General features: G+C 45.7%; 1 protein-coding gene across 5 annotated transcripts in view; it reads right to left on the reverse strand.

The window, feature by feature from the left end:
- LOC115124387 (tumor protein 63-like) overlaps positions 1 to 27,474 on the reverse strand; it is a 134,076-nt gene that overhangs the window by 54,944 nt on the left and 51,658 nt on the right. For 4 of the 5 annotated variants that reach the window (XM_065009477.1, XM_065009478.1, XM_065009476.1 and 1 more), the window contains exon 4: positions 2,041 to 2,298. In XM_065009477.1, coding sequence (XP_064865549.1) covers positions 2,041 to 2,298 — 258 coding nt within the window. Of the gene's footprint in view, positions 1 to 2,040; positions 2,299 to 18,975; positions 19,142 to 27,474 lie in introns of those variants that run through there. The other variant, XM_065009480.1, reaches the window with a different exon arrangement.

Genomic DNA, 27,474 nt, shown 5'->3' on the forward strand with positions numbered 1-27,474 from the left:
TGTATGGTCACGGAGCCAGTATGTATGGTCACGGAGCCAGTATGCATGGTCACGGAGCCAGTATGTATGGTCACGGAGCCAGTATGCATGGTCACGGAGCCAGCATGCATGGTCACGGAGCCAGCATGCATGGTCACGGAGCCAGTATGCATGGTCACGGAGCCAGTATGTATGGTCACAGAGCCAAGTATGCATGGTCACAGAGCCAGTATGCATGGTCACGGAGCCAGTATGTATGGTCACGGAACCAGTATGGTCACGGAGCCAGTATGTATGGTCACGGAGCCAGTATGCATGGTCACGGAGCCAGTATGCATGACCACGGAGCCAGTATGCATGGTCACGGAGCCAGTATGCATGGTCACGGAGCCAGTATGCATGGTCACGGAGCCAGTATGGTCACGGAGCCAGTATGTATGGTCACGGAGCCAGTATGCATGGTCACGGAGCCAGTATGGTCACGGAGCCAGTATGTATGGTCACGGAGCCAGCATGCATGGTCACGGAGCCAGTATGGTCACAGAGCCAGTATGCATGGCCACAGAGCCAGTATGAATGGTCACGGAGCCAGTATGCATGGTCACAGAGCCAGTATGCATGGTCACAGAGCCAGTATGCATGGTCACAGAGCCAGTATGCATGGTCACAGAGCCAGTATGCATGGTCACGGAACCAGTATGCATGGTCACGGAGCCAGTATGTATGGTCACGGAGCCAGTATGCATGGTCACAGAGCCAGTATGCATGGTCACAGAGCCAGTATGCATGGTCACGGAACCAGTATGCATGGTCACGGAGCCAGTATGGTCACGGAGCCAGTATGAATGGTCACGGAGCCAGTATGCATGGTCACAGAGCCAGTATGCATTGTCACAGAGCCAGTATGCATGGTCACAGAGCCAGTATGCATGGTCACGGAGCCAAGTATGCATGGTCACGGAGCCAAGTATGCATGGTCACAGAGCCAGTATGCATGGTCACAGAGCCAAGTATGCATGGTCACAGAGCCAGTATGCATGGTCACGGAGCCAGTATGCATGGTCACAGAGCCAGTATGCATGGTCACGGAACCAGTATGCATGGTCACGGAGCCAAGTATGGTCACGGAACCAGTATGGTCACGGGGCCAGTATGCATGGTCACGGAGCCAAGTATGGTCACGGAACCAGTATGCATGGTCACGGAGCCAAGTATGGTCACGGAACCAGTATGCATGGTCACAGTGGCTGCAAACATAAACAAGCTGTGTACAGGTGGCACTCCGCTGTCACTGTCACTATAGCATTGTCACAATGACAGAGCACTGTAGAGCAGAGCCGTAGAGTAAAAATATTTTGTATTTTCAGGGGTAATCCACTTCATATTGAGAGAATAGTAGAATACACAAGGTTCAATTTCTAAATATTTCTCTTGTTAAGTCACTGGATTAGCCCATGTCAGCAAAACATTTGTTTACATTGGTAAATTAGCCTAGTCAGATCTGAACTTGTAGTAGTCGAATTACCGACCTGGGAGCCGCCATTGATTTTCTTAGTCACTCCGATATCATATTAAAATATCTTTCTCCTCCCCATGGCAAAATGTGTAGAATTGCATGAAATTAGTTATAAAACTGCAAAATATTCTCTCTGCCCCATGGCAAAATGTGTAGAATTGCATGAAATGAACTCCACATTTATTTTTACTGTCAAGAGTGGGACCACTAAAACGTTTTGCTCACAAAGTTGGGGTGGGTCCACGATAGAACACATCAATCAACCATTCCTTAGACATCGCAGAATTCTACTTCCAACACAAATAATGGTGAACTAAAATCATGTTGAGTCACTTGACATCATTTTTGTAGACATTCAATTGGATAATAAATGGAACGAATCCATTTCCCAAACAGAACATCTGTCATTGTTAGAGGTAATAGATACAATTGTGACTGGTGTTAACGGGAATCTGTAAAGTGTGTTGAGACTCATTGCAAAAATGCACTTTAAAAATTAAGTAATCGACTTCAAAAAAATCTATGGATTTGACATGAACTCTTACCGTCCAGGTGGCAGACTTGGCTGTGGAGGACTGCTGGAAGGAGACGTCGAAGGTGTGTGTCCCGGCGTAGTCTGTGTTGGAGGGGATAGCCGGGGAGGGGGACATGGCGTCGAAGGTGGAGCTGGGCTGGGCGTAGGGTGAAGGAGCTGACACGTTGTTCTGGACATGGTCGTTGTTGTAGGGACTGGTGGAGGTAGAGCCGCCATTTTGGATGTTCTGATCCATGCTGTTCAGCAGCCCCAGGTTGGTATACTGTGACTGGACAGACAGAGAGAACTTTAAATGACCAATTGTACACCAAGGTCCAATGGAGAAAAAAAATCCCACTTCCACGTTATCCCAAATCACGCCAAAATACACACAGAGGTTGGACAGGTTGGAACAGCCATGTTACGGTGGTCATGGAGCAGTTTTTAGGGGTTAAGGGCCTCAGAGCCTTGCTCAAGGGGCCAGGTTGTTGCCCTGTGATTAGAGAGAGGTGAGAAGATGGGGGGGGGAGGGGGGGTGGCGACACCAAACACAGGAATGTCTCCTAGAAATGACTCGCAACAGGAGAATGTTACAGCGTTTCAGTCTAGGGCTCACAGATCAGTCTGAAACTCAATTTCCACAGATTGCATATTTATTTTTAATTTTTTTTAAAAAATGAATGTTTGAAGACAGATTACCCAGATTACCCTTGGTTCATTGTCAGCTGGTTAAATGAAAATGGTGGATCTGATCAAAGTGACAGAGTGGCTGAGGTGCTGAACTAGCTATGAGGAGAGGTTTGATAAAACACTGCTATAAGGCATGAGAGGCCCAGGGCTGTGAGGGACCAGCAGAGTTGTGTTTATGTGTCAACATGTCGGGTAACAGGGGCTAACAATGGCCAAACTCCTGGCCTTGTGTAAGATATGGTGGTGAGAAGAGCCCTTTACATTAAAAATAAAAAAAACACGTTAAATTCGTATTTTCACATGTCGAGCTTAAATTTCACATGTATTAAAATGTAAAGTTCACATGTTAACACCACCTTGTCACCTCATGTGAATTTCAATTGCACATGTAAAATGTGTTAAAAACGTTCACGTGAAAATCCGGTATGTAGTTTCACATGTGAAAAATCTCACGGAATTGCAAGTTCACATGTAAAAAACTAAAATCACAGGTAAAAAAGAAATAAAATCAAATTTGCAATTTCATGTAAGAAACATTGATGAGATTTTGAATTTGACATGTGGTCGTGAAATAGGGTTGTTCTCCTCACATGTTAAAAGGTGTTAACATGTTGCAGTAGCAATGTGTCCCCATGTGGAATTGCTAATTCTGTAAAAAAGGTAACTTAGCCTGAAAATAATAATTAAAGTGTGTTAATAAAATAATGATGTCTTATTTTGGAGTTTTACCGCCTCTCGTCTTCATACTTGGTGACCGTTAGAAGAAGTGAAAAACACTGAGCAGTTAGCGCTCCATTAGTCTCCTCATTTATCCTGTTAAAATGACCACCGTCAGAGTTCATCCGTTAACAATCTTAAAATTACAGCTTCATTTGAGTAAATGATTCATTTCGGATGAATCATAGCAAATCGTGCACTAAACGTGATTAAAATGTTTTAAATTGTTAAAAAAAAAAAAAAAAAGTTGACATTGAAGTGTACAAGAAAGAAAGCACACGTGAAAATGTAGCGGACAACGGGGATAGTTGCGCACGGTCACGTGATGAGGTGACTTTTTTTGCCCTCGGCCAGACAATCCCGCCAGCTACAAAAGCATGACATTTATATCACATGAAAAATGTTGGGAAACCACATGTGAAACAGAAGTGTCTGTCTCTTTTTCCCCCACATGATAAACATGATTTGTTCACGGCATAAAAGTCATGTGAAACTACCCATAAGTAAAGCATTTCACTGTTAGCTTTTCTTTTTACGAAGCATGTGAGAAATAAAATGTGTGAAAACCAAGTGTCTGAGATATATATATATATATATTTTAACCTGAAATTTGTTTATGTGATTTTTTTTTTCACACGTGTTTGTAAAACATGTGTCTTTTGTTGTTGTGAGGGAGTCCTCCACTGAGGGAGAAATACCGGTTTTCTTTCTGCAGGTCAACAGTATCTGGAAGAAGCCAAGATTATAAACTTCAAGCGTGTTTACTGAATGTTCTTATTGTTTCTTATCAGTAATATGAGCAATATTTATGGACTCGTATGTCAGCTGAGACATACTGTATAGTCTACAAACCTTTTTCAGCTCGAGAACAAAAAATGAGAACCATCCTCCTGTGACCCCGATCCCATAGTTTAAGAAACACTGCTGTAGAAACACTGAAGTCGATGATGAAATTATTTTAAAAATAGTTCTGTTAAAAAAAGGTAAAAACCAACGTGTTTCGGCCCATAACCTTCATCAGGGGTTTTACCTTCCCTGTAAAAAGGTAATAAATAATGAATATTATATACTGTAGATTAGAAACATAGTGTCTCCATCAACATGTCCAATAAACAGAAAGTAACAAGAGTTCCTGGTTAATTAAGCATCGTTTGCATTCTGGTAGACCCTCCATGTCAACCGACTAACCCCCCCCGCACATTCTGGTAGACCCTCCATGTCACCCGACTAACCCCCCCGCACATTCTGGAAGACCCTCCATGTCACCCGACTAACCCCCCCGCACATTCTGGAAGACCCTCCATGTCACCCGACTAACCCCGCACATTCTGGAAGACCCTCCATGTCAACCGACTAACCCCCCCCCCCCCCCCGCACATTCTGGTAGACTCTCCATGTCAACCGACTAACCCCCGCACATTCTGGTAGACCCTCCATGTCAACCAACTAACCCCCGCACATTCTGGTAGACCCTCCATGTCAACCAACTAACCCCCCGCACATTCTGGTAGACCCTCCATGTCAACCGACTAACCCCCCGCACATTCTGGTAGACCCTCCATGTCAACCGACTAACCCCCCGCACATTCTGGTAGACCCTCCATGTCACCCGACTAACCCCCCCGCACATTCTGGTAGACCCTCCATGTCAACCGACTAACCCCCACATTCTGGTAGACCCTCCATGTCACATTCTGGTAGACCCTCCATGTCAACCGACTAACCCCCGCACATTCTGGTAGACCCTCCATGTCAACCAACTTCTGGTAACCCCCATGTCACCCGACTAACCCCCGCACATTCTGGTAGACCCTCCATGTCACCCGACTAACCCCCCCGCACATTCTGGTAGACCCTCCATGTCAACCGACTAACCCCCCCGCACATTCTGGTAGACCCTCCATGTCAACCAACTAACCCCCGCACATTCTGGTAGACCCTCCATGTCACCCGACTAACCCCCCCGCACATTCTGGTAGACCCTCCATGTCAACCGACCTGTTGTATTCAGCATTTCACTGTGAGGTCTACTACACCTGTTGTATTCAGCATTTCACTGTGAGGTCTACTACACCTGTTGTATTCAGCATTTCACTGTAAGGTCTACTACACCTGTTGTATTCAGCATTTCACTGTGAGGTCTACTACACCTGTTGTATTCAGCATTTCACTGTGAGGTCTACTACACCTGTTGTATTCAGCATTTCACTGTGAAGGTCTACTACACCTGTTGTATTCAGCATTTCACTGTGAGGTCTACTACACCTGTTGTATTCAGCATTTCACTGTGAGGTCTACTACACCTGTTGTATTCAGCATTTCACTGTGAGGTCTACTACACCTGTTGTATTCAGCATTTCACTGTGAGGTCTACTACACCTGTTGTATTCAGCATTTCACTGTGAGGTCTACTACACCTGTTGTATTCAGCATTTCACTGTGAGGTCTACTACACCTGTTGTATTCAGCATTTCACTGTAAGGTCTACTACACCTGTTGTATTTGACACGTGACAAAATCTGATTTGATCAGCCTCCTCAGATCAATGGCTCCTTCCCAGTAATTTAGTTGAACAAGTCACTGTACTGGAGAAACAGCTCCTCAGCTAGCTGAGGTGAGATTTCTCAACCTATTCTACAGTCGGCTTGTTGATCAGACTCAGATCTGTTTTCTTACCGGTATTTGAAGTCTATTATTATGGTTGTTAAATTTAGATTTATAGACTTTCCATACACAGTACAAGTAAACAGTTAACTGTAGCTACTACTGTATAAGAGAGCCAACATCTAGAGACTGAGGGGACAGGGTTCACACAGCCGGAGTAGCTTGACAATCAAAATGGCCACCTGTTGAGAGGAGGGAGAATGTTCCCTGGACCTCAGCCAGCTTCCTTCCTTTCCTCCCCATTCTGCTCCACGTCTCCCTCTCCCTCCCCCTTCTGCCTCCCCCCCTTCGATATACCCTCTCCCTCCTTGCCCCCGCCGTCCCAGTTCTATCCACTCTGCGCCACGTCTCCATCTCCCTCCCTCCCTCCTTTCCCCCCTTCTGTCTCCCCCTCCCTCCCTGCCTCTCCCCTTCCCTCTCCCCCTCTCCCTCCCTCCTCCCAGCTCTATCCACTTTGCGCCACGTCTCCCTCCCTCCTTGTCCCCCCCTTCTGTATCCCCCTCCCTGCCCCCCCTGCCTCCCTGCCCCCCCCCTCCCGCTCCCTGCCTCTCCCTCCCTCCCCCCCCCCTCCTCCCCCCCCCCCTCCCTCCCTCCCTCCCTCCTTTCCCCCCTTCTGTCTCCCCCCCCACTTCCCCCCCTCCCTGCCCCCCCCTCTCCCTCCTCCTCGCCCCCCCCCCCTCCCTCCTTTCCCCCCTTCTGTCTCTCCCCCTCCCCCTCTCCTTCCAGCTCTATCCACTCTGCTCCTCTCCCTCCCTCCTTCCAGCTCTATCCACTCTGCTCCTCCATTCCACTCCCTTTATAAACTGCACATTCCAGTCCGAGGTGTCTCTTTAGACACCCATTAATCTCTGCAGGACAGACAGGCAGTCAAGGGCCCCTTGTTTATTTCAGGCTGCACGGTCCCCTGTCCCACACAGCTGTCCAGCACACGCCCTCCCACTCACATCACCAGGTGCTGCTTGCTGTGTGCCAGGTGACACACACACACACACACACACACACACACACACACACACACACACACACACACACACACACACACACACACAGAGCACCTGAGGGAAGTCATCCCAGCCAACCTCAGCCTAACACAGAAACAGCACCTGAGGGAAGTCATCCCAGCCAACCTCAGCCTAACACAGAAACAGCACCTGAGGGAAGTCATCCCAGCCAACCTCAGCCTAACACAGAAACAGCACCAGGGGAGATCCTTTAGGATTTGGGCCTGTGTTCCACCAGTCCGCTCAACCACCTGGAAACAATGACACTGGGTCTCTGAAGAGCCTGTCTAGTGGAACAATGTCCCGGGTTAGACCGGGCAGGTGTCCGGAGACAAATGTATTGTGAAGGGAACACACACACACACACACACGCACAGGAAGATATCTCCGTACTGGAGAAAGCATACCCTCCATCCAACATACAGTAGGAGGTTATCTCACACCTGCACAGTGATACACTCTCCTTCACAGTGATACACTCTCCTTCACAGTGATACACACTCTTTCACAGTGATACACACTCCTTCACAGTGATACACACTCCTTCACAGTGATACACACACCTTCACAGTGATACACACACCTTCACAGTGATACACTCTCCTTCACAGTGATACACACTCCTTCACAGTGATACACACTCCTTCACAGTGATATACACTCCTTCACAGTGATACACACTCCTTCACAGTGATACACACTCCTTCACAGTGATATACACTCCTTCACAGTGATATACACTCCTTCACAGTGATACACACTCCTTCACAGTGATACATTGACCAAGGTCTATTGACCAAGGTCCAATTAGTGCACTATATAAAGGAATAAGGTGCCCATAGGACTGGCCAAAGTAGTAGACCATTTAGAGAATGGAGTGCCATTTGTGATTCATTCTGGGTGAAGGCAAGCCTGGTTAGGATCAGATCACTAGGCTAGATTAGCCTCATGCTAAAGGCTAGCCTGGTTAGGATCAGATCACTAGGCTAGATTAGCCTCAGGCTAAAGGCTAGCCTGGTTAGGATCAGATCACTTGGCTAGATTAGCCTCAGGCTAAAGGCTAGTCTGGTTAGGATCAGATCACTTGGCTAGATTAGCCTCATGCTAAAGGCTAGCCTGGTTAGGATCAGATTACTAGGCTAGATTAGCCTCAGGCTAAAGGCTAGCCTGGTTAGGATCAGATGGTCTAAGATAAGCTTATTATGCTAACGACATCAGCTAGGGACTCATTCATCTTGGGTAACCCGGAAACTAATCTTGCGTAATTGGTCGTATGCTTGATTAAGTTCTGGGTCGATACGTGTTAAGTGAAAAGATGGAATGAGGATCCAGGGTTCTCTTTGCAAGTCTATGGGCCAAATGTCCCCTCCCCGTCCGAAAGACACTAAACCCCTGAGAAACTGTGATCTGTCCGAACCACTGGAACTAATGCTGCTCATTATCTCACAGGACAGCTCTACGCTACCATTTATGTTAACATAGTCTGTCCACCAGAGATTAGGGACTAGTGTGTATCCTGGAACTTTGTGTGTGTGTGTGTGTGTGTAGGTGTGTGTGTGTGTAGGTGTGTGTGTAGGTGTGTGTGTGTGTGTGTGTGTGTGTCTGTGTGTGTAGGTGTGTGTGTGTGTGTGTGTGTGTGTGTGTGTGTGTAGTGTGTGTGTGTGTGTAGGTGTGTGTGTGTGTGTGTGTGTGTGTGTGTGTGTGTGTAGGTGTGTGTGTAGGTGTGTGTGTGTGTAGGTGTGTGTGTGTGTAGGTGTAGGTGTGTGTGTGTAGGTGTGTGTGACCAGACATCAACGCCACTCAGGTGGAGAGTTGACAGGAGGTGGATGAGATGCCATGATGAGATTCACTTCATACCAGGACTATGGCCTAAGAGGTTCAGCTTCATACCAGGACTATGGCCTAAGAGGTTCCACTTCATACCAGGACTATGGCCTAAGAGGTTCCACTTCCCACCAGGACTATGGCCTAAGAGGTTCCACTTCATACCAGGACTATGGCCTAAGAGGTTCAGCTTCATACCAGGACTATGGCCTAAGAGGTTCCACTTCATACCAGGACTATGGCCTAAGAGGTTCCACTTCCTACCAGGACTATGGGCTAAGAGGTTCCACTTCCTACCAGGACTATGGCTTAAGAGGTTCCACTTCATACCAGGACTATGGCCTAAGAGGTTCCACTTCATACCAGGACTATGGCCTAAGAGGTTCCACTTCATACCAGGACTATGGGCTAAGAGGTTCCACTTCCTACCAGGACTATGGGCTAAGAGGTTCCACTTCCTACCAGGACTATGGCCTAAGAAGTTCCACTTCATACCAGGACTATGGCCTAAGAGGTTCAGCTTCATACCAGGACTATGGCCTAAGAGGTTCCACTTCCTACCAGGACTATGGCCTAAGAGGTCCCACTTCCTACCATGACTATGGGCTAAGAGGTTCCACTTCCTACCAGGACTATGGGCTAAGAGGTTCCACTTCCTACCAGGACTATGGCCTAAGAGGTTCCACTTCATACCAGGACTATGGCCTAAGAGGTTCCACTTCATACCAGGACTATGGCCTAAGAGGTTCCACTTCCTACCAGGACTATGGCCTAAGAGGTTCCACTGGGAACACAATGCACGCCTCCTAGCCCTCTGAGGCCCAGCCCCTGGGGGCGGAGGTCAGGCAGAAACACAATGCACGCCTCCTAGCCCTCTGAGGCCCAGCCCCTGGGGGCGGAGGTCAGGCAGAAACACAATGCACGCCTCCTAGCCCTCTGAGGCCCAGCCCCTGGGGGCGGAGGTCAGGCAGAAACACAATGCACGCCTCTTAGCCATCTGAGGCCCAGCCCCTGGGGGCGGAGGTCAGGCAGAAACACAATGCACGCCTCTTAGCCCTCTGAGGCCCAGCCCCTGGGGGCGGAGGTCAGGCAGAAACACAATGCACGCCTCTTAGCCCTCTGAGGCCCAGCCCCTGGGGGCGGAGGTCAGGCAGAAACACAATGCACGCCTCTTAGCCCTCTGAGGCCCAGCCCCTGGGGGCGGAGGTCAGGCAGAAACACAATGCACGCCTCCTAGCCCTCTGAGGCCCAGCCCCTGGGGGCGGAGGTCAGGCAGAAACACAATGCACGCCTCCTAGCCATCTGAGGCCCAGCCCCTGGGGACGGAGGTCAGGCAGAAACAAAATGCACGCCTCCTAGCCCTCTGAGGCCCAGCCCCTGGGGGCGGAGGTCAGGCAGAAACACAATGCACGCACCCTAGCCCTCTGAGGCCCAGCCCCCCTGGGGCCCAGCGGGGAGGTCAGGCAGAAACACAATGCACGCCTCCTAGCCCTCTGAGGCCCAGCCCCTGGGGACGGAGGTCAGGCAGAAACACAATGCACGCCTCCTAGCCCTCTGAGGCCCAGCCCCTGGGGGCGGAGGTCAGGCAGAAACACAATGCACGCACGCCCTAGCCATCTGAGGCCCAGCCCCTGGGGACGGAGGTCAGGCAGAAACAAAATGCACGCCTCCTAGCCCTCTGAGGCCCAGCCCCTGGGGGCGGAGGTCAGGCAGAAACACAATGCACGCCTCTTAGCCATCTGAGGCCCAGCCCCTGGGGGCGGAGGTCAGGCAGAAACACAATGCACGCCTCTTAGCCCTCTGAGGCCCAGCCCCTGGGGGCGGAGGTCAGGCAGAAACACAATGCACGCCTCTTAGCCCTCTGAGGCCCAGCCCCTAGGGGAGGAGGTCAGGCAGAAACACAATGCACGCACCCTTTTATAGTCAACTCCTTTTGGCCATCAGTGCACTATATTACACCCTACATAGGAAATAAGAGTGACATTTGGGACGCAACCCCACTAAATCAAAAAAGGCCTTGATGTCCTCAACAGCTTTTAATAAAGCTGGTGAAAAAGTTGCTGCTCAAATGGAAAGCAGTCTGTTCTGTTCCAGGTCTCTTGAGTCTTTCTTTGTCTAAAAGGCAGGCAGATTCTGGAGTCAACATTTCAGAATCTAAGCACCGGTGGGAAAACTAGATAAATTCCAAATGGTACCCTATTCCCTATGTAGTGCACTACTTTAGACCCTATTCCCTATGTAGTGCACTACTTTAGACCCTATTCCCTATGTAGTGCACTACTTTAGACCGTATTCCCTATGTAGTGCACTACTTTAGACCCTATTCCCTATGTAGTGCACTACTTTAGACCTTATTCCCTATGTAGTGCACTACTTTAGACCATATTCCCCATGTAGTGCACTACTTTAGACCCTATTCCCTATGTAGTGCACTACTTTAGACCCTATTCCCTACATAGTGCACTACTTTAGACCCTATTCCCCATGTAGTGCACTACTTTAGACCCTATTCCCTATGTAGTGCACTACTTTAGACCCTATTCCCTATGTAGTGCACTACTTTAGACCTTATTCCCTATGTAGTGCACTACTTTAGACCCTATTCCCTATGTAGTGCACTACTTTAGACCCTATTCCCTATGTAGTGCACTACTTTAGAACCTATTCCCTATGTAGTGCACTACTTTAGACCCTATTCCCTATGTAGTGCACTACTTTAGACCCTATTCCCTATGTAGTGCACTACTTTAGACCTTAATCCCTATGTAGTGCACTACTTTAGACCTTATTCCCTATGTAGTGCACTACTTTAGACCCTATTCCCTATGTAGTGCACTACTTTAGACCCTATTCCCTATGTAGTGCACTACTTTTGACCGGGGCCCCATAGGGTTGTCTGAGAGCCCATAGTGCTGTGGTTAAAAGTAGTGGACGAGGCCAGAGTGCTTGCTACCCTATTGACCTTCAGAGTGATAGCCTGTCGATTCCACAGGAGGATTCCAAATGATGTGAGTATGCAGAGACACACATATCAGGGATTCCTCATATGCAAACAGCAGCAGCTCTCACTCAATAGGTCAGCATCATTACTGCTGGTATTCATAGTGAATGTTGTATCATGACTATTTGGTTTGGCACATACTAGACACCTACTGTAGGATCTTAGCTTGATCACCCGATTGGCCACCCTGTCGATGCAGGAAATGCTAATTTAAGACTTGATTTACCCTGACTTAAAATGTCAGACTTGATTTACCCTGACTAAAAAATGTCAGACTTAATTTACCCTGACTAAAAAATGTCAGACTTAATTTACCCTGACTAAAAAATGTCAGACTTGATTTACCCTGACTAAAAAATGTCAGACTTGATTTACCCTGACTAAAAAATGTCAGACTTGATTTACCCTGAATGTCAGACTTGATTTACCCTGACTAAAAAATGTCAGACTTGATTTACCCTGAATGTCAGACTTGATTTACCCTGACTAAAAAATGTCAGACTTGATTTACCCTGACTAAAAAATGTCAGACTTGATTTACCCTGACTAAAAAATGTCAGACTTGATTTACCCTGACTAAAAAATGTATCAACCCCTATAACAAATGTCCATGAATTATAATCCTCACAATAATTCCCATTTCCTGTTGCTGTAGGATTCTTTTCCTGCTGGGAGAATCTGGTCAAATTAAGATTTTACATCTATGTGTATGAGCATTGAAATTGTTTTGATTTGACAGTTTAAAAATAGTCTTATATTTAGTCCCACTCTCTCCATGAATCAGTTGCCATAGTTTTGGAACCATATGCATTTCTATGGGCTATTTAGGATAAATATTGGAACCAATCAGATTCATCTGAGATACAGTAGTCCCAATTCATTATTTTGACATGACCAAATATTAGGCTTACTTTAACTGGCAACATTTCCTCTCTGGTGAAAGTGATGCTGCTTATTCTATTGTTACTAACTCTTTACCACCAGGGGAAAGTTCAGAGACAGGGGAGGTCAATAAATCGGACCCCTACTCCTTGCAATAGCTTATAGCTATTACTATACAAGGCAGCATGAGGCAATTGATCACCTCAGAACTTTAAAACTGCCAATAAATGACAGGAACCAGAGGAGACCGTTGCCCCAGGGAGGAATAGAAGAGGACCTGGTCCTTAGACCTGGCCCGAGGGGAGAATACATTCCAGCCTCTCCTCTGACCTGCACTGTGGTCCCTGGGTCAGTCTGAAGGGTGTGGGTGGTCCCCGGGTCAGTCTGAAGGGTGTGGGTGGTCCCTGGGTCAGTCTGAAGGGTGGAGGTGGTCCCTGGGTCCGTCTGAAGGGTGGATGTGGTCCCTGGGTCCGTCTGAAGGGTGGATGTGGTCCCTGGGTCAGTTTGAAGGGTGGAGGTGGTCCCTGGGTCAGTCTGGAGGGTGGAGGTGGTCCCTGGGTCAGTCTGAAGGGTGGAGTTGGTCCCTGGGTCAGTCTGAAGGGTGGAGGTGGTCCCTAGGTCAGTCTGAAGGGTGGAGGTGGTCCCTGGGTCAGTCTGAAGGGTGAAGGTGGTCCCTGGGTCAGTCTGAAGGGTGGAGGTGGTCCCTGGGTCAGTCTGAAGGGTGGATGTGGTCCCTGGGTCCCCTGGGTCAGTCTGAAGGGTGGGGTGGTCCCCGGGTCAGTCTGAAGGGTGGGGTGGTCCCTGGGTCAGTCTGAAGGGTGGAGGTGGTCCCTGGGTCCGTCTGAAGGGTGGATGTGTCCCTGGGTCCGTCTGAAGGGTGGATGTGGTCCCTGGGTCAGTTTGAAGGGTGGAGGTGGTCCCTGGGTCAGTCTGGAGGGTGGAGGTGGTCCCTGGGTCAGTCTGAAGGGTGGAGTTGGTCCCTGGGTCAGTCTGAAGGGTGGAGGTGGTCCCTAGGTCAGTCTGAAGGGTGGAGGTGGTCCCTGGGTCAGTCTGAAGGGTGAAGGTGTTCCCTGGGTCAGTCTGAAGGGTGGATGTGGTCCCTGGGTCAGTTTGAAAGGTGGAGGTGGTCCCTGGGTCAGTCTGAAGGGTGTGGGTGGTCCCTGGGTCAGTCTGAAAGGTGGAGGTGGTCCCTAGGTCCGTCTGAAGGTTGGTGGTGGTTCCTGGGTCAGTCTGAAGGGTGGAGGTGGTCCCTGGGTCAGTCTGAAGGGTGGAGGTGGTCCCTGGGTCAGTCTGAAGGGTGGAGGTGGTCCCTGGGTCAGTCTGAAGGGTGGAGGTGGTCCCTGGGTCAGTCTGAAGGGTGAAGGTGGTCTCTGGGTCAGTCTAAAGGGTGGAGGTGGTCCCTGGGGTGAGGGGTGTGTGGTGTCTAGGGTGGGGGCATTAACAGCTCTAGCAGGGTGGACTGGAGGCCTGGTTTGGATGATGTACAGTGCTGCTTGGAAGTATGGGAATCTTTACCATGAAAACTTCATTTAAATCAGAACCAGTCTTTTGGATCTGACATAACAGGTTTATACTTACCAATACCATACGTTGGTGTAGAGGAAATCATGCGTGTATTGGAAAAACAACATTATAAAATGAATAAGTGCAAAAATAAGTGAATCCCAAGTTGCATTGGTTAAATCAAGTAGGTAAGTCAAATCAGGTGGGTCAATAACTGAGTACCAAATGAACCAATCAAAAGGAGAGATGGTTAGGAAAGAGTTTGGGCAGGATTGATAAGAGAGATAAGAAACCTGGGTCAGTTTGGTGTTTAACCATCCAGGCGAATGGAAAGCACACCATACCGAGAGGAAAGGACATCTCAGAGGACATCAGTTTGGGGAAGGATAGAAAATAATTTCAAAAAGATTTCAGCTCCATCAGTCCACTGTGAGGATATAGCATTTACAAACGGAGAGCCTTTAACATGACAGCAACTCGACCTAGAAGTGGACGTCCTTCCAAAGTATCACCAAGAGCCACAAGAACAATAATACATCAGGGTAAAAGCCAACCCAAACATCTAGAGACCTCCCAGACCTGTCTTGCTGCATCTTGGGTAACTGTGCTTCAACAATAAGAAGAACGCTGAATCAAAAATGCCGTTCATGGGAGGGTTGCTAGGAGGAAGCCTCGGCTGTCAAAAAAGAACCAAACTGCCCGTCTTAACTGTCTCGGAGACCACCTAGACAAACCTAAAAAAAATGTTTCTGGAAGTCCATTCTATGGACCGATGAGGCTAAAATGGACCTTTTTGGTCAATCAACACCGCCAAGTTTGACGAAAACCCAGCACTGCCTACCACCAAAAGAACCTACCACCAAAAGAACCTACCACCAAAAGAACCTACCACCAAAAGAACCTACCACCAAAAGAACCTACCACCAAAACCTACCACCAAAGAACCTTATCCCAACATTCCAGCATGGTGGTGGGAATGTCAAGATCTGGGGGCTGCTTTTCCTCCTCTGGACCTGAATGACTCTACATCATCAAGGGAACCACGAATTCTTAGGTACACCAGGAGATTCTGGAACAGAACGTCAAGCCATCAGTCAAGGAGCTAAAGCTGGGCCAAAAATGTATCGTTCAACAAGACAACGAGCCAAAGAGCATTCAATCAAATCTACCAAAGAATGGCTCAGGAGAAAGAAGATTTGTGTTTTGGATTGGCCAAAGTCCTGCACCTAAATCCAATCGAGACGCTGTGGCAGGACCTGAAGCGGGAATTTCATGCCAGACACCCCTCAAACCTCACTACAATTGGCTAAGTTCTGCAAGGAGGAGTGGTCAGAAACAGATGTCAAAGACTGATTACTGGCTATAGGAGACGTTTGCTCCAAGTTGTCACTGCTAATGGAGGTGCTACAAGCTATTGACTAAAGGAGCTCAGACATTTTTGCACACATCAAATCTGAGTTTCTGTTAAATAAACCACATTTGTTAAATAAACAATACAAATATATATATATATTTTTTTTAATGTCATTTACTTGGAATGTCTTTATTACAAATTGGGGTTTAGATAAGGATTTTTATTTTAATATTTTCTAGCAACAATAATGACCAGACCTGTAGGGTTCACAACCTTTCAAGCAGTCCTGTATACCTGCTGGGGTGGGCAGAGCAGGTGATTGTATCTACAACAACACACCATTAAAGCAATTACGAGCGGGGACTAAAACAGCAGAGCCTGGCCCGCCCCATTCCTGATGTCCCTGGAGGCTCCCTGGAAAGATAAGAGGGAGGAACCTGATACTTTACCCAGAGTCTGCATCCTAAATGACAGAATTAGTGCACTATGTAGGTAACAGGGGGATCTTTGGGACACAGACAGAAGGGATATAGGTGGACAGAGAGAACTCCGCTCAGTAAACTTAAAAGAGTTGGCCTGCCACACCTGCAATCTGCCCCTTTACAAATCTGAGAAGCCATCAGTGATCCTTACGGAGACGTTTGATACCAACTCCTTTTTATTTATGACTTCACAAGAAAAGTCCCCTACTTATCACCTGTTTAAGAACAGAATATGCACAACGGTTCAACCGTCAAATACATAAAAACACTCAAATCTCTTTACAAAAAAACTAAACATTTGACCCCCCCCCTCCCATTCCAACTATCTTTTCAGAAGAAATCTGTGACTGTGAGAGCATTACAAACCAAACCTGTGGACCGTTGGGTTATCTGTCCCCCAGACTAAAACCCACAGGAAGGGGGTTCAGAGGTCTTGGGTAAATCCTCTATCTACGGCCATCCACCGTGTGTGTTGACACCAGTCCTATACCAGCAGAGTAGAGCCGTCAGGTATTAGGTAGACTGACACCCTGAGCGCTAAGAATGGTGGGTTTTTAGATGAACAACCAGACAGGGCTGTTTAGCTCTAACAGCCATCCTAGAAGGGGTGGAGAGTAGCAGATTGACACCAGGAGACTGTAGTCTTAACATATAACATAATGGGACAAATAAAATAGGATTATTTCTATGTTTAATCACATTAACACAGTTCAGAAGTGTTAATCTACCCCCACCCCTCCCAAAAAAAGCATATTACAAAAATATCAGGATAACAATAGTCATAAAAATATGAGAAACTATGAATTCCAGAAATATAAAAAAATAAAAATAAAAAATATCAAATCAAATTTATTTATAAAGCCCTTCGTACATCAGCTGATGTCTCAAAGTGCTGTGAAACCCGGCCTAAAACCCCCAAACAGCAAGCAGCGCAGGTGTAGAAGCACGGCCACTACAGAAATAACTTTACTTGTTTAAAGTAAAGTGATATTTGACACAAATAATCCAGAGAAAGAACAGGATCATAAATAAACAAAAAGCCTGAATACTGAATATAATCACAGTGACTTAGTTGCCGTCACCATTATCTGTTGTTGTCAACAGGAACAGAACTTTCTACTGTGTCACTTCTGTCTCGAAATCAATAATCTTTGACGCATTTCCAGATGGTCATTTTAGACGAGACCCTTATTTCACGCCCTATGTCTCGCCTGTAATTCAAACCCGCCAAAACAGCTTTAAAAATCACACATTTCTGTTTCCCATCAATTATATTTGGCTCCATTTTGGATAACCCCAAATAAGTTTACAATGCATCTATCTAGCTTCATAATGTCACAAACATCTGACATTCTTTACCTGATTTCATTCAACCACCTTGAACTATGGCACATTATTTCAGGCTATATTGTTTCCATGTAAAATGTACATTTTTCTGTTCCTTATACAACGTGAAAAGAGCACTGCTCTGCAAGGCTCATCAAATCACAACCCATGTCTCCAGATCCACCCATCAACCACCATTTTATCTTCTGTCTGGAAATGGAATCACAGGAATAATCTTTATCAAAGCCACAACTAGGCTTATACACAATACCAATTCACACAAAGTTACAGGATCATTTGGGAAGATAAATCAGACATGATATCTATTTGGATTCTGTTCTGTGTTTTTACAATTCAGCAGATAATCAAAATCAGTGTAAAATCCCAGAAAAGCAATACTATCCATGACATAATTACTGAACATTCACAGTCTTGTCAGATGAAGGTGAAAACACTGATGTAACTAGAACTATTGGAACTAGAACTATTATAACTAGAACTATTGGAACTAGAACTATTATAATTAGAACTATTGGAACTAGAACTATTATAACTAGAACTATTGGAACTAGAACTATTATAATTAGAACTATTGGAACTAGAACTATTATAATTAGAACTATTGGAACTATAACTATTGAAACTATAACTATTATAATTATAACTATTGGAACTAGAACTATTATAATTAGAACTATTGGAACTAGAACTATTATAATTAGAACTATTGGAACTAGAACTATTATAATTAGAACTATTGGAACTAGAACTATTATAATTAGAACTATTGGAACTAGAATGATTATAATTAGAACTATTGGAACTAGAACTAATGGAAATAGAACTATTATAATTAGAACTAATGGACCTAGAACTATTGGAACTAGAACTATTATAATTAGAACTATTGGAACTAGAACTATTATAATTAGAACTATTGGAACTAGAATGATTATAATTAGAACTATTGGAACTAGAACTAATGGAAATAGAACTATTATAATTAGAACTAATGGACCTAGAACCATTGGAACTAGAACTATTATAATTAGAACAGGACAGGGTAGCGGAGCAGAGCAGCCATTTCATATAGCACCTTTTCCTCTATTCAACAAACACTCCAGGTGTTTACATTCCCCTGCACACACAACGCCACTAAATCGAAACGCAAACAAAGAGGAATCTGTCGCCAAAACATCTTTCTCTGTTTGCTTGTGAGGGCCACAGACAGATTTAAAACGTATGGTTTTTAACTACTAAAACATGTTCCTTTGTTAAATGAAGCTCTATAGCGCCACTGAGCCCTATTCCGCCAATAACCTCAGAGCCCAAAAAATATCAAACTGATTTCATGGGGTGGAATATAAAATATTAAAGTGGCAGTAACAGTCCTATTAGGTATTTCAGTTTGAGGCCTGACATCAAATATTCCATCTGTCCCACAACCATCAAAGCTCCATGGAGCCAAGGGGATGTTAGCGGTCCCTGATGCCCCAGTAGGAGCCTCCTCCCTGGGCCTTACCTCGCTGTACGACGTGGGCGTCCCCGTCTCCAGATACAACATGTTGGCGCTGAGGTTGAGCAGTGCTGCTGCTGTGTGCTCCACTGACTCCAGGATGAACCTCTGGTCCCTGTCTCAGTCTGAATGAACGAGTGGCTATGAGGACTATGGATGACAACAGGACAGGACAAGCAGCAAGTCTCTATAGGAATCTATGGGAGGGAGATATATACCAGGGGGTGGGGGTGGGGGGGTAGGGAGGAGGAGGGATCTGAGGAGGTACCTGTCCAATACCTGGGGTGGTAAGTCCACACCCATCTCCCGGAGAAGCTCTCTGGTTCTCCTTGTGTCTCTCCCTAAAGACGCTCTGCAGCGATACACATTGTCAAACACATACAGTTCACTCAGTAGATTCCCTTCTTCTATCGTCAACATCAACACAACCAGTAGAGTTTTAATACAAACTGCTTTCGGACAACGCACTGCTCTGTTCTACAGGACAATATATCAACAACAATATTAGCTTTGAATATCCACATGGAGTATTACATTCTAATGTCCTTAAAGGCTCTGAATGCTGAACTGACCTGCTGTTGGAAACCTGGAAGTGTAGCCTGTAGAGGCTAAACAACATGTCTGATGTATTGGATGTTAGCTGGAAGTGTAGCCTGTAGAGGCTAAACAACATGTCTGATGTATTGGATGTTAGCTGGAAGTGTAGCCTGTAGAGGCTAAACAACATGTCTGATGTATTGGATGTTAGCTGGAAGTGTAGCCTGTAGAGGCTAAACAACATGTCTGATGTATTGGCTGGAAGTGTAGCCTATAGAGGCTAAACAACATGTCTGATGTATTGGATGTTAGCTGGAAGTGTAGCCTGTAGAGGCTAAACAACATGTCTGATGTATTGGCTGGAAGTGTAGCCTATAGAGGCTAAACAACATGTCTGATGTATTGGCTGGAAGTGTAGCCTATAGAGGCTAAACAACATGTCTGATGTATTGGATGTTAGCTGGAAGTGTAGCCTGTAGAGGCTAAACAACATGTCTGATGTATTGGCTGGAAGTGTAGCCTGTAGAGGCTAAACAACATGTCTGATGTATTGGATGTTAGCTGGAAGTGTAGCCTATAGAGGCTAAACAACATGTCTGATGTATTGGCTGGAAGTGTAGCCTGTAGAGGCTAAACAACATGTCTGATGTATTGGCTGGAAGTGTAGCCTGTAGAGGCTAAACAACATGTCTGATGTATTGGATGTTAGCTGGAAGTGTAGCCTATAGAGGCTAAACAACATGTCTGATGTATTGGATGGAAGTGTAGCCTATAGAGGCTAAACAACATGTCTGATGTATTGGCTGGAAGTGTAGCCTGTAGAGGCTAAACAACATGTCTGATGTATTGGATGTTACCTGGAAGTGTAGCCTATAGAGGCTAAACAACATGTCTGATGTATTGGCTGGAAGTGTAGCCTATAGAGGCTAAACAACATGTCTGATGTATTGGCTGGAAGTGTAGCCTGTAGAGGCTAAACAACATGTCTGATGTATTGGCTGGAAGTGTAGCCTGTAGAGGCTAAACAACATGTCTGATGTATTGGATGTTAGCTGGAAGTGTAGCCTATAGAGGCTAAACAACATGTCTGATGTATTGGATGGAAGTGTAGCCTATAGAGGCTAAACAACATGTCTGATGTATTGGCTGGAAGTGTAGCCTGTAGAGGCTAAACAACATGTCTGATGTATTGGATGTTACCTGGAAGTGTAGCCTATAGAGGCTAAACAACATGTCTGATGTATTGGCTGGAAGTGTAGCCTGTAGAGGCTAAACAACATGTCTGATGTATTGGATGTTAGCTGGAAGTGTAGCCTATAGAGGCTAAACAACATGTCTGATGTATTGGATGTTAGCTGGAAGTGTAGCCTGTAGAGGCTAAACAACATGTCTGATGTATTGGCTGGAAGTGTAGCCTATAGAGGCTAAACAACATGTCTGATGTATTGGATGGAAGTGTAGCCTGTAGAGGCTAAACAACATGTCTGATGTATTGGCTGGAAGTGTAGCCTATAGAGGCTAAACAACATGTCTGATGTATTGGCTGGAAGTTTAGCCTATAGAGGCTAAACAACATGTCTGATGTATTGGATGTTAGCTGGAAGTGTAGCCTGTAGAGGCTAAACAACATGTCTGATGTATTGGATGTTAGCTGGAAGTGTAGCCTGTAGAGGCTAAACAACATGTCTGATGTATTGGCTGGAAGTGTAGCCTATAGAGGCTAAACAACATGTCTGATGTATTGGCTGGAAGTGTAGCCTGTAGAGGCTAAACAACATGTCTGATGTATTGGATGTTAGCTGGAAGTGTAGCCTATAGAGGCTAAACAACATGTCTGATGTATTGGATGGAAGTGTAGCCTATAGAGGCTAAACAACATGTCTGATGTATTGGCTGGAAGTGTAGCCTATAGAGGCTAAACAACATGTCTGATGTATTGGCTGGAAGTGTAGCCTGTAGAGGCTAAACAACATGTCTGATGTATTGGATGTTAGCTGGAAGTGTAGCCTATAGAGGCTAAACAACATGTCTGATGTATTGGATGTTAGCTGGAAGTGTAGCCTATAGAGGCTAAACAACATGTCTGATGTATTGGATGTTAGCTGGAAGTGTAGCCTATAGAGGCTAAACAACATGTCTGATGTATTGGATGTTAGCTGGAAGTGTAGCCTGTAGAGGCTAAACAACATGTCTGATGTATTGGCTGGAAGTGTAGCCTGTAGAGGCTAAACAACATGTCTGATGTATTGGATGTTAGCTGGAAGTGTAGCCTATAGAGGCTAAACAACATGTCTGATGTATTGGCTGGAAGTGTAGCCTGTAGAGGCTAAACAACATGTCTGATGTATTGGCTGGAAGTGTAGCCTGTAGAGGCTAAACAACATGTCTGATGTATTGGCTGGAAGTGTAGCCTATAGAGGCTAAACAACATGTCTGATGTATTGGCTGGAAGTGTAGCCTGTAGAGGCTAAACAACATGTCTGATGTATTGGATGTTAGCTGGAAGTGTAGCCTATAGAGGCTAAACAACATGTCTGATGTATTGGATGGAAGTGTAGCCTATAGAGGCTAAACAACATGTCTGATGTATTGGCTGGAAGTGTAGCCTATAGAGGCTAAACAACATGTCTGATGTATTGGCTGGAAGTGTAGCCTGTAGAGGCTAAACAACATGTCTGATGTATTGGATGTTAGCTGGAAGTGTAGCCTATAGAGGCTAAACAACATGTCTGATGTATTGGATGTTAGCTGGAAGTGTAGCCTATAGAGGCTAAACAACATGTCTGATGTATTGGATGTTAGCTGGAAGTGTAGCCTATAGAGGCTAAACAACATGTCTGATGTATTGGATGTTAGCTGGAAGTGTAGCCTGTAGAGGCTAAACAACATGTCTGATGTATTGGCTGGAAGTGTAGCCTGTAGAGGCTAAACAACATGTCTGATGTATTGGATGTTAGCTGGAAGTGTAGCCTATAGAGGCTAAACAACATGTCTGATGTATTGGCTGGAAGTGTAGCCTGTAGAGGCTAAACAACATGTCTGATGTATTGGCTGGAAGTGTAGCCTGTAGAGGCTAAACAACAACCAATAATATAAAACCAAGAAATTAATAGCACATTGAATAAGCTAAATACACCGAAATGCTATATTATAACATTATCCACTACATTACTGTCTGTCTTATTACATGACCCCCATGAAGAGATACCACTACATTACTGTCTGTCTTATTACATGACCCCATGAAGAGATACCACTACATTACTGTCTGTCTTATTACATGACCCCATGAAGAGATACCACTACATTACTGTCTGTCTTATTACATGACCCCATGAAGAGATACCACTACATTACTGTCTGTCTTATTACATGACCCCATGAAGAGATACCACTACATTACTGTCTGTCTTATTACATGACCCCTTGTCTTAGCTCCCTCTATGTAGTGTTGTCTTAGGTCTCTGTCTAGTGTTGTCTTAGGTCTCTCTATGTAGTGTTGTCTTAGCTCCCTCTATGTAGTGTTGTCTTAGCTTCCTCTATGTAGTGTTGTCTTAGGTCTCTCTATGTAGTGTTGTCTTAGCTCCCTCTATGTAGTGTTGTCTTAGGTCTCTCTATGCAGTGTTGTCTTAGCTTCCTCTATGTAGTGTTGTCTTAGCTCCCTCTATGTAGTGTTGTCTTAGCTCCCTCTATGTAGTGTTGTCTTAGGTCTCTCTATGTAGTGTTGTCTTAGGTCTCTCTATGTAGTGTTGTCTTAGCTTCCTCTATGTAATGTTGTCTTAGGTCTCTCTATGTAGTGTTGTCTTAGCTCCCTCTATGTAGTGTTGTCTTAGCTCCCTCTATGTAGTGTTGTCTTAGGTCTCTCTTTATGTAGTGTTGTCTTAGGTCTCTCTTTATGTAGTGTTGTCTTAGGTCTCTCTTTATGTAATGTTGTCTTAGGTCTCTCTTTATGTAGTGTTGTCTTAGGTCTCTCTTTATGTAGTGTTGTCTTAGGTCTCTCTTTATGTAATGTTGTCTTAGGTCTATATGTAGTGTTGTCTTAGGTCTCTATGTAGTGTTGTCTTAGCTCCCTCTATGTAGTGTTGTCTTAGGTCTCTCTTTATGTAATTTTGTCTTAGGTCTCTCTTTATGTAGTGTTGTCTTAGGTCTCTCTTTATGTAATGTTGTCTTAGGTCTCTATGTAGTGTTGTCTTAGGTCTCTATGTAGTGTTGTCTTAGGTCTCTATGTAGTGTTGTCTTAGGTCTCTCTTTATGTAATGTTGTCTTAGGTCTCTCTTTATGTAGTGTTGTCTTAGGTCTCTATGTAGTGTTGTCTTAGGTCTCTCTTTATGTAATGTTGTCTTAGGTCTCTATGTAGTGTTGTCTTAGGTCCCTCTTTATGTAGTGTTGTCTTAGGTCCCTCTTTATGTAGTGTTGTCTTAGGTCCCTCTTTATGTAATGTTGTCTTAGGTCTCTCTTTATGTAATGTTGTCTTAGGTCTCTCTTTATGTAATGTTGTCTTAGGTCTCTCTTTATGTAATGTTGTCTTAGGTCTCTCTTTATGTAATGTTGTCTTAGCTCCCTCTATGTAGTGTTGTCTTAGCTCCCTCTATGTAGTGTTGTCTTAGCTCCCTCTATGTAGTGTTGTCTTAGGTCTCTCTATGTAGTGTTGTCTTAGGTCCCTCTATGTAGTGTTGTCTTAGGTCTCTCTATGTAGTGTTGTCTTAGGTCCCTCTATGTAGTGTTGTCTTAGCTCCCTCTATGTAGTGTTGTCTTAGCTCCCTCTATGTAGTGTTGTCTTAGCTCCCTCTATGTAGTGTTGTCTTAGGTCTCTCTATGTAGTGTTGTCTTAGGTCTCTATGTAGTGTTGTCTTAGGTCTCTCTATGTAGTGTTGTCTTAGGTCTCTATGTAGTGTTGTCTTAGGTCTCTCTATGTAGTGTTGTCTTAGCTCCCTCTATGTAGTGTTGTCTTAGGTCTCTATGTAGTGTTGTCTTAGGTCTCTCTATGTAGTGTTGTCTTAGGTCTCTCTATGTAGTGTTGTCTTAGGTCTCTATGTAGTGTTGTCTTAGGTCTCTCTATGTAGTGTTGTCTTAGGTCTCTCTATGTAGTGTTGTCTTAGGTCCCTCTTTATGTAGTGTTGTCTTAGGTCTCTCTATGTAGTGTTGTCTTAGGTCTCTATGTAGTGTTGTCTTAGGTCTCTCTATGTAGTGTTGTCTTAGGTCTCTCTATGTAGTGTTGTCTTAGGTCTCTATGTAGTGTTGTCTTAGGTCTCTATGTAGTGTTGTCTTAGGTCTCTCTATGTAGTGTTGTCTTAGGTCTCTCTATGTAGTGTTGTCTTAGGTCCCTCTTTATGTAGTGTTGTCTTAGGTCTCTCTATGTAGTGTTGTCTTAGCTCCCTCTCTATGTAGTGTTGTCTTAGCTCTCTCTATGTAATGTTGTCTTAGGTCCCTCTTTATGTAGTGTTGTCTTAGGTCCCTCTTTATGTAATGTTGTCTTAGGTCTCTCTATGTAATGTTGTCTTAGGTCCCTCTTTATGTAATGTTGTCTTAGGTCTCTCTATGTAGTGTTGTCTTAGGTCTCTCTCTCTCTGTCTAGTGTTGTCTTAGGTCTCTCTGTCTAGTGTTGTCTTAGGTCTCTCTATGTAGTGTTGTCTTAGGTCTCTCTATGTAGTGTTGTCTTAGGTCTCCCTCTATGTAGTGTTGTGTGTTTTGTCCTATATTTTTATTTAATTCAACTTTTTTATCCCAGGAGGCCTTTTGGTAGGCCGTCATTGTAAACAAGAATTTTAACTGACTTGCCTAGTTAAATAAAATATTTAATAAATCAAATTAAAATGATTAGTACCTTTCATAGCTTTTGACAGAGGCAAAATCTTTTTTTTTTTTTTACCATTACGCTCATTATGTAATCAGATCTGTAGTTAGCTACATGTTAACATTATCAAGCGCTAGGCTACATTGCAGACAGCACTGCAACCTGAGTGTCTGGATGTTTTATAAGAGAGGTGGTTGATGACAGTGCAGGGTAAGTGGGGTGGAGGGTAAATTCTATTCCTGCAGGAGAAGAAGGGGAAACTCTGGCCCGAAGTTAAACTCTTTCAAAGCTGTCACTTTACGGAGCAGAACCCTTACTACTCTGTGCCCTTGAGTCATCTATCGCTGATTGTCTACAATCAGTAGCGACACCCAAGCCTGCCCAGACCCCATGTCCAGGGGCCACAGACCTACCAGGACCCCCTGACCACTACACAGCCAATCCTGCCCAGACCCCATGTCCAGGGGCCACAGACCTACCAGGACTCCCTGACCACTACACACCCAAGCCTGCCCAGGCCCCATGTCCAGGGGCCACAGACCTACCAGGACCCCCCTGACCACTACACACCCAGCCTGCCCAGACCCCATGTCCAGGGGCCACAGACCTACCAGGACCCCCTGATGACTACACACCCAGCCTGCCCAGACCCCATGTCCAGGGGCCACAGACCTACCAGGACCCCCCTGACCACTACACACCCAGCCTGCCCAGACCCCATGTCCAGGGGCCACAGACCTACCAGGACCCCCCTGACCACTACACACCCAGCCTACCCAGACCCCATGTCCAGGGGCCACAGACCTACCAGGACCCCCCTGACCACTACACACCCAGCCTACCCAGACCCCATGTCCAGGGGCCACAGACCTACCAGGACCCCCCTGACCACTACACACCCAGCCTGCCCAGACCCCATGTCCAGGGGCCACAGACCTACCAGGACCCCCTGATGACTACACACCAAGCCTACCCAGACCCCATGTCCAGGAGCCACAGGCCACTACACACCCAGTCAGGGATGGAAATGAAGATAGGCTATCACTTCTCAGACTGGGTTACGACAAACTACTCCGCCGGTGAGTGAAACGTAGACTGTTACGATATTGCATGGCACAGATATGTGACCCGAGCCAATAGAATGTCTAGTAGATATAGCCCAGCTGGCCAATCCCCAGGCTCCTTGGGCTGCAGACTTTACAAGTCAGCCCTGCACTGGCTGTAGAGCAGAGAGACACGTTAAACCAAAATGGCCTCCATTCTGATGTTATGGCCTTCCTCTCACCTGCCACACTACGGTGACCTCATCTCGTTCAAGCCCTGACCTCTTTTGAAGCTAGTAATTAGTTGAGCTAGCTAAACCAACTTGAATTATGTTAAGAAAACATTGGAAAAATGTTGAAGAGAGGTTAGGGAACTCTATGGTTGTGGTTCTGAATACCTCGGTGTAGCGATCATTCCTTTGACGATAAACGCGAATCCGACCATCACCCCTGGTGAGACAAAATTGCGACTCGTCAGTGAAGAGCACTTTTTGCCAGTCCTGTCTGGTCCAGCGACGGTGGATTTGTGCCCATAGGCGACATTGTTGCCAGTGATGTCTGGTGAGGACCTGCCTTTACAAGAGCCCTACAAGCTCTCAGTCCAGCCTCTCTCAGCCTATTGCGGACAGTCTGAGCACTGATGGAGGGATTGTGTGTTCCTGGTGTAACTCGGGCAGTTGTTGTTGCCATCCTGTACATCTGTCCCGCAGGTGTGATGTTCGGATGTACTGATCCTGTGCAGGTGTTGTTACACATGGTCTGCCACTGCGAGGACGATCAGCTGTCCGTCCTGTCTCCCTGTAGCGCTGTCTTAGGCGTCTCACAGTACGGACATTGCAATTTATTGCCCTGGTCACATCTGCAGTCCTCATGCCTCCTTGCAGCATGCCTAAGGCACGTTCACACAGATGAGCAGGGATCCTGGGCATCTTTCTTTTGGTGTTTTTCAGAGTCAGTAGAAAGGCCTCTTTAGTGTCCTAAGTTTTTATAACTGTGACCATAATTGCCTACCGTCTGTAAACTGTTAGTGTCTTAATGACCGTTCCACAGGTGCATGTTCATTAGTTGTTTATGGTTCATTGAACAAGCAGGGAAACAGTGTTTAAACCCTTTACAATGAAGATCTGTGAA

This window comes from Oncorhynchus nerka, linkage group LG25 (genome assembly GCF_034236695.1).
Source record: "Oncorhynchus nerka isolate Pitt River linkage group LG25, Oner_Uvic_2.0, whole genome shotgun sequence".
NCBI classification, from domain to species: Eukaryota; Metazoa; Chordata; class Actinopteri; order Salmoniformes; family Salmonidae; genus Oncorhynchus; species Oncorhynchus nerka.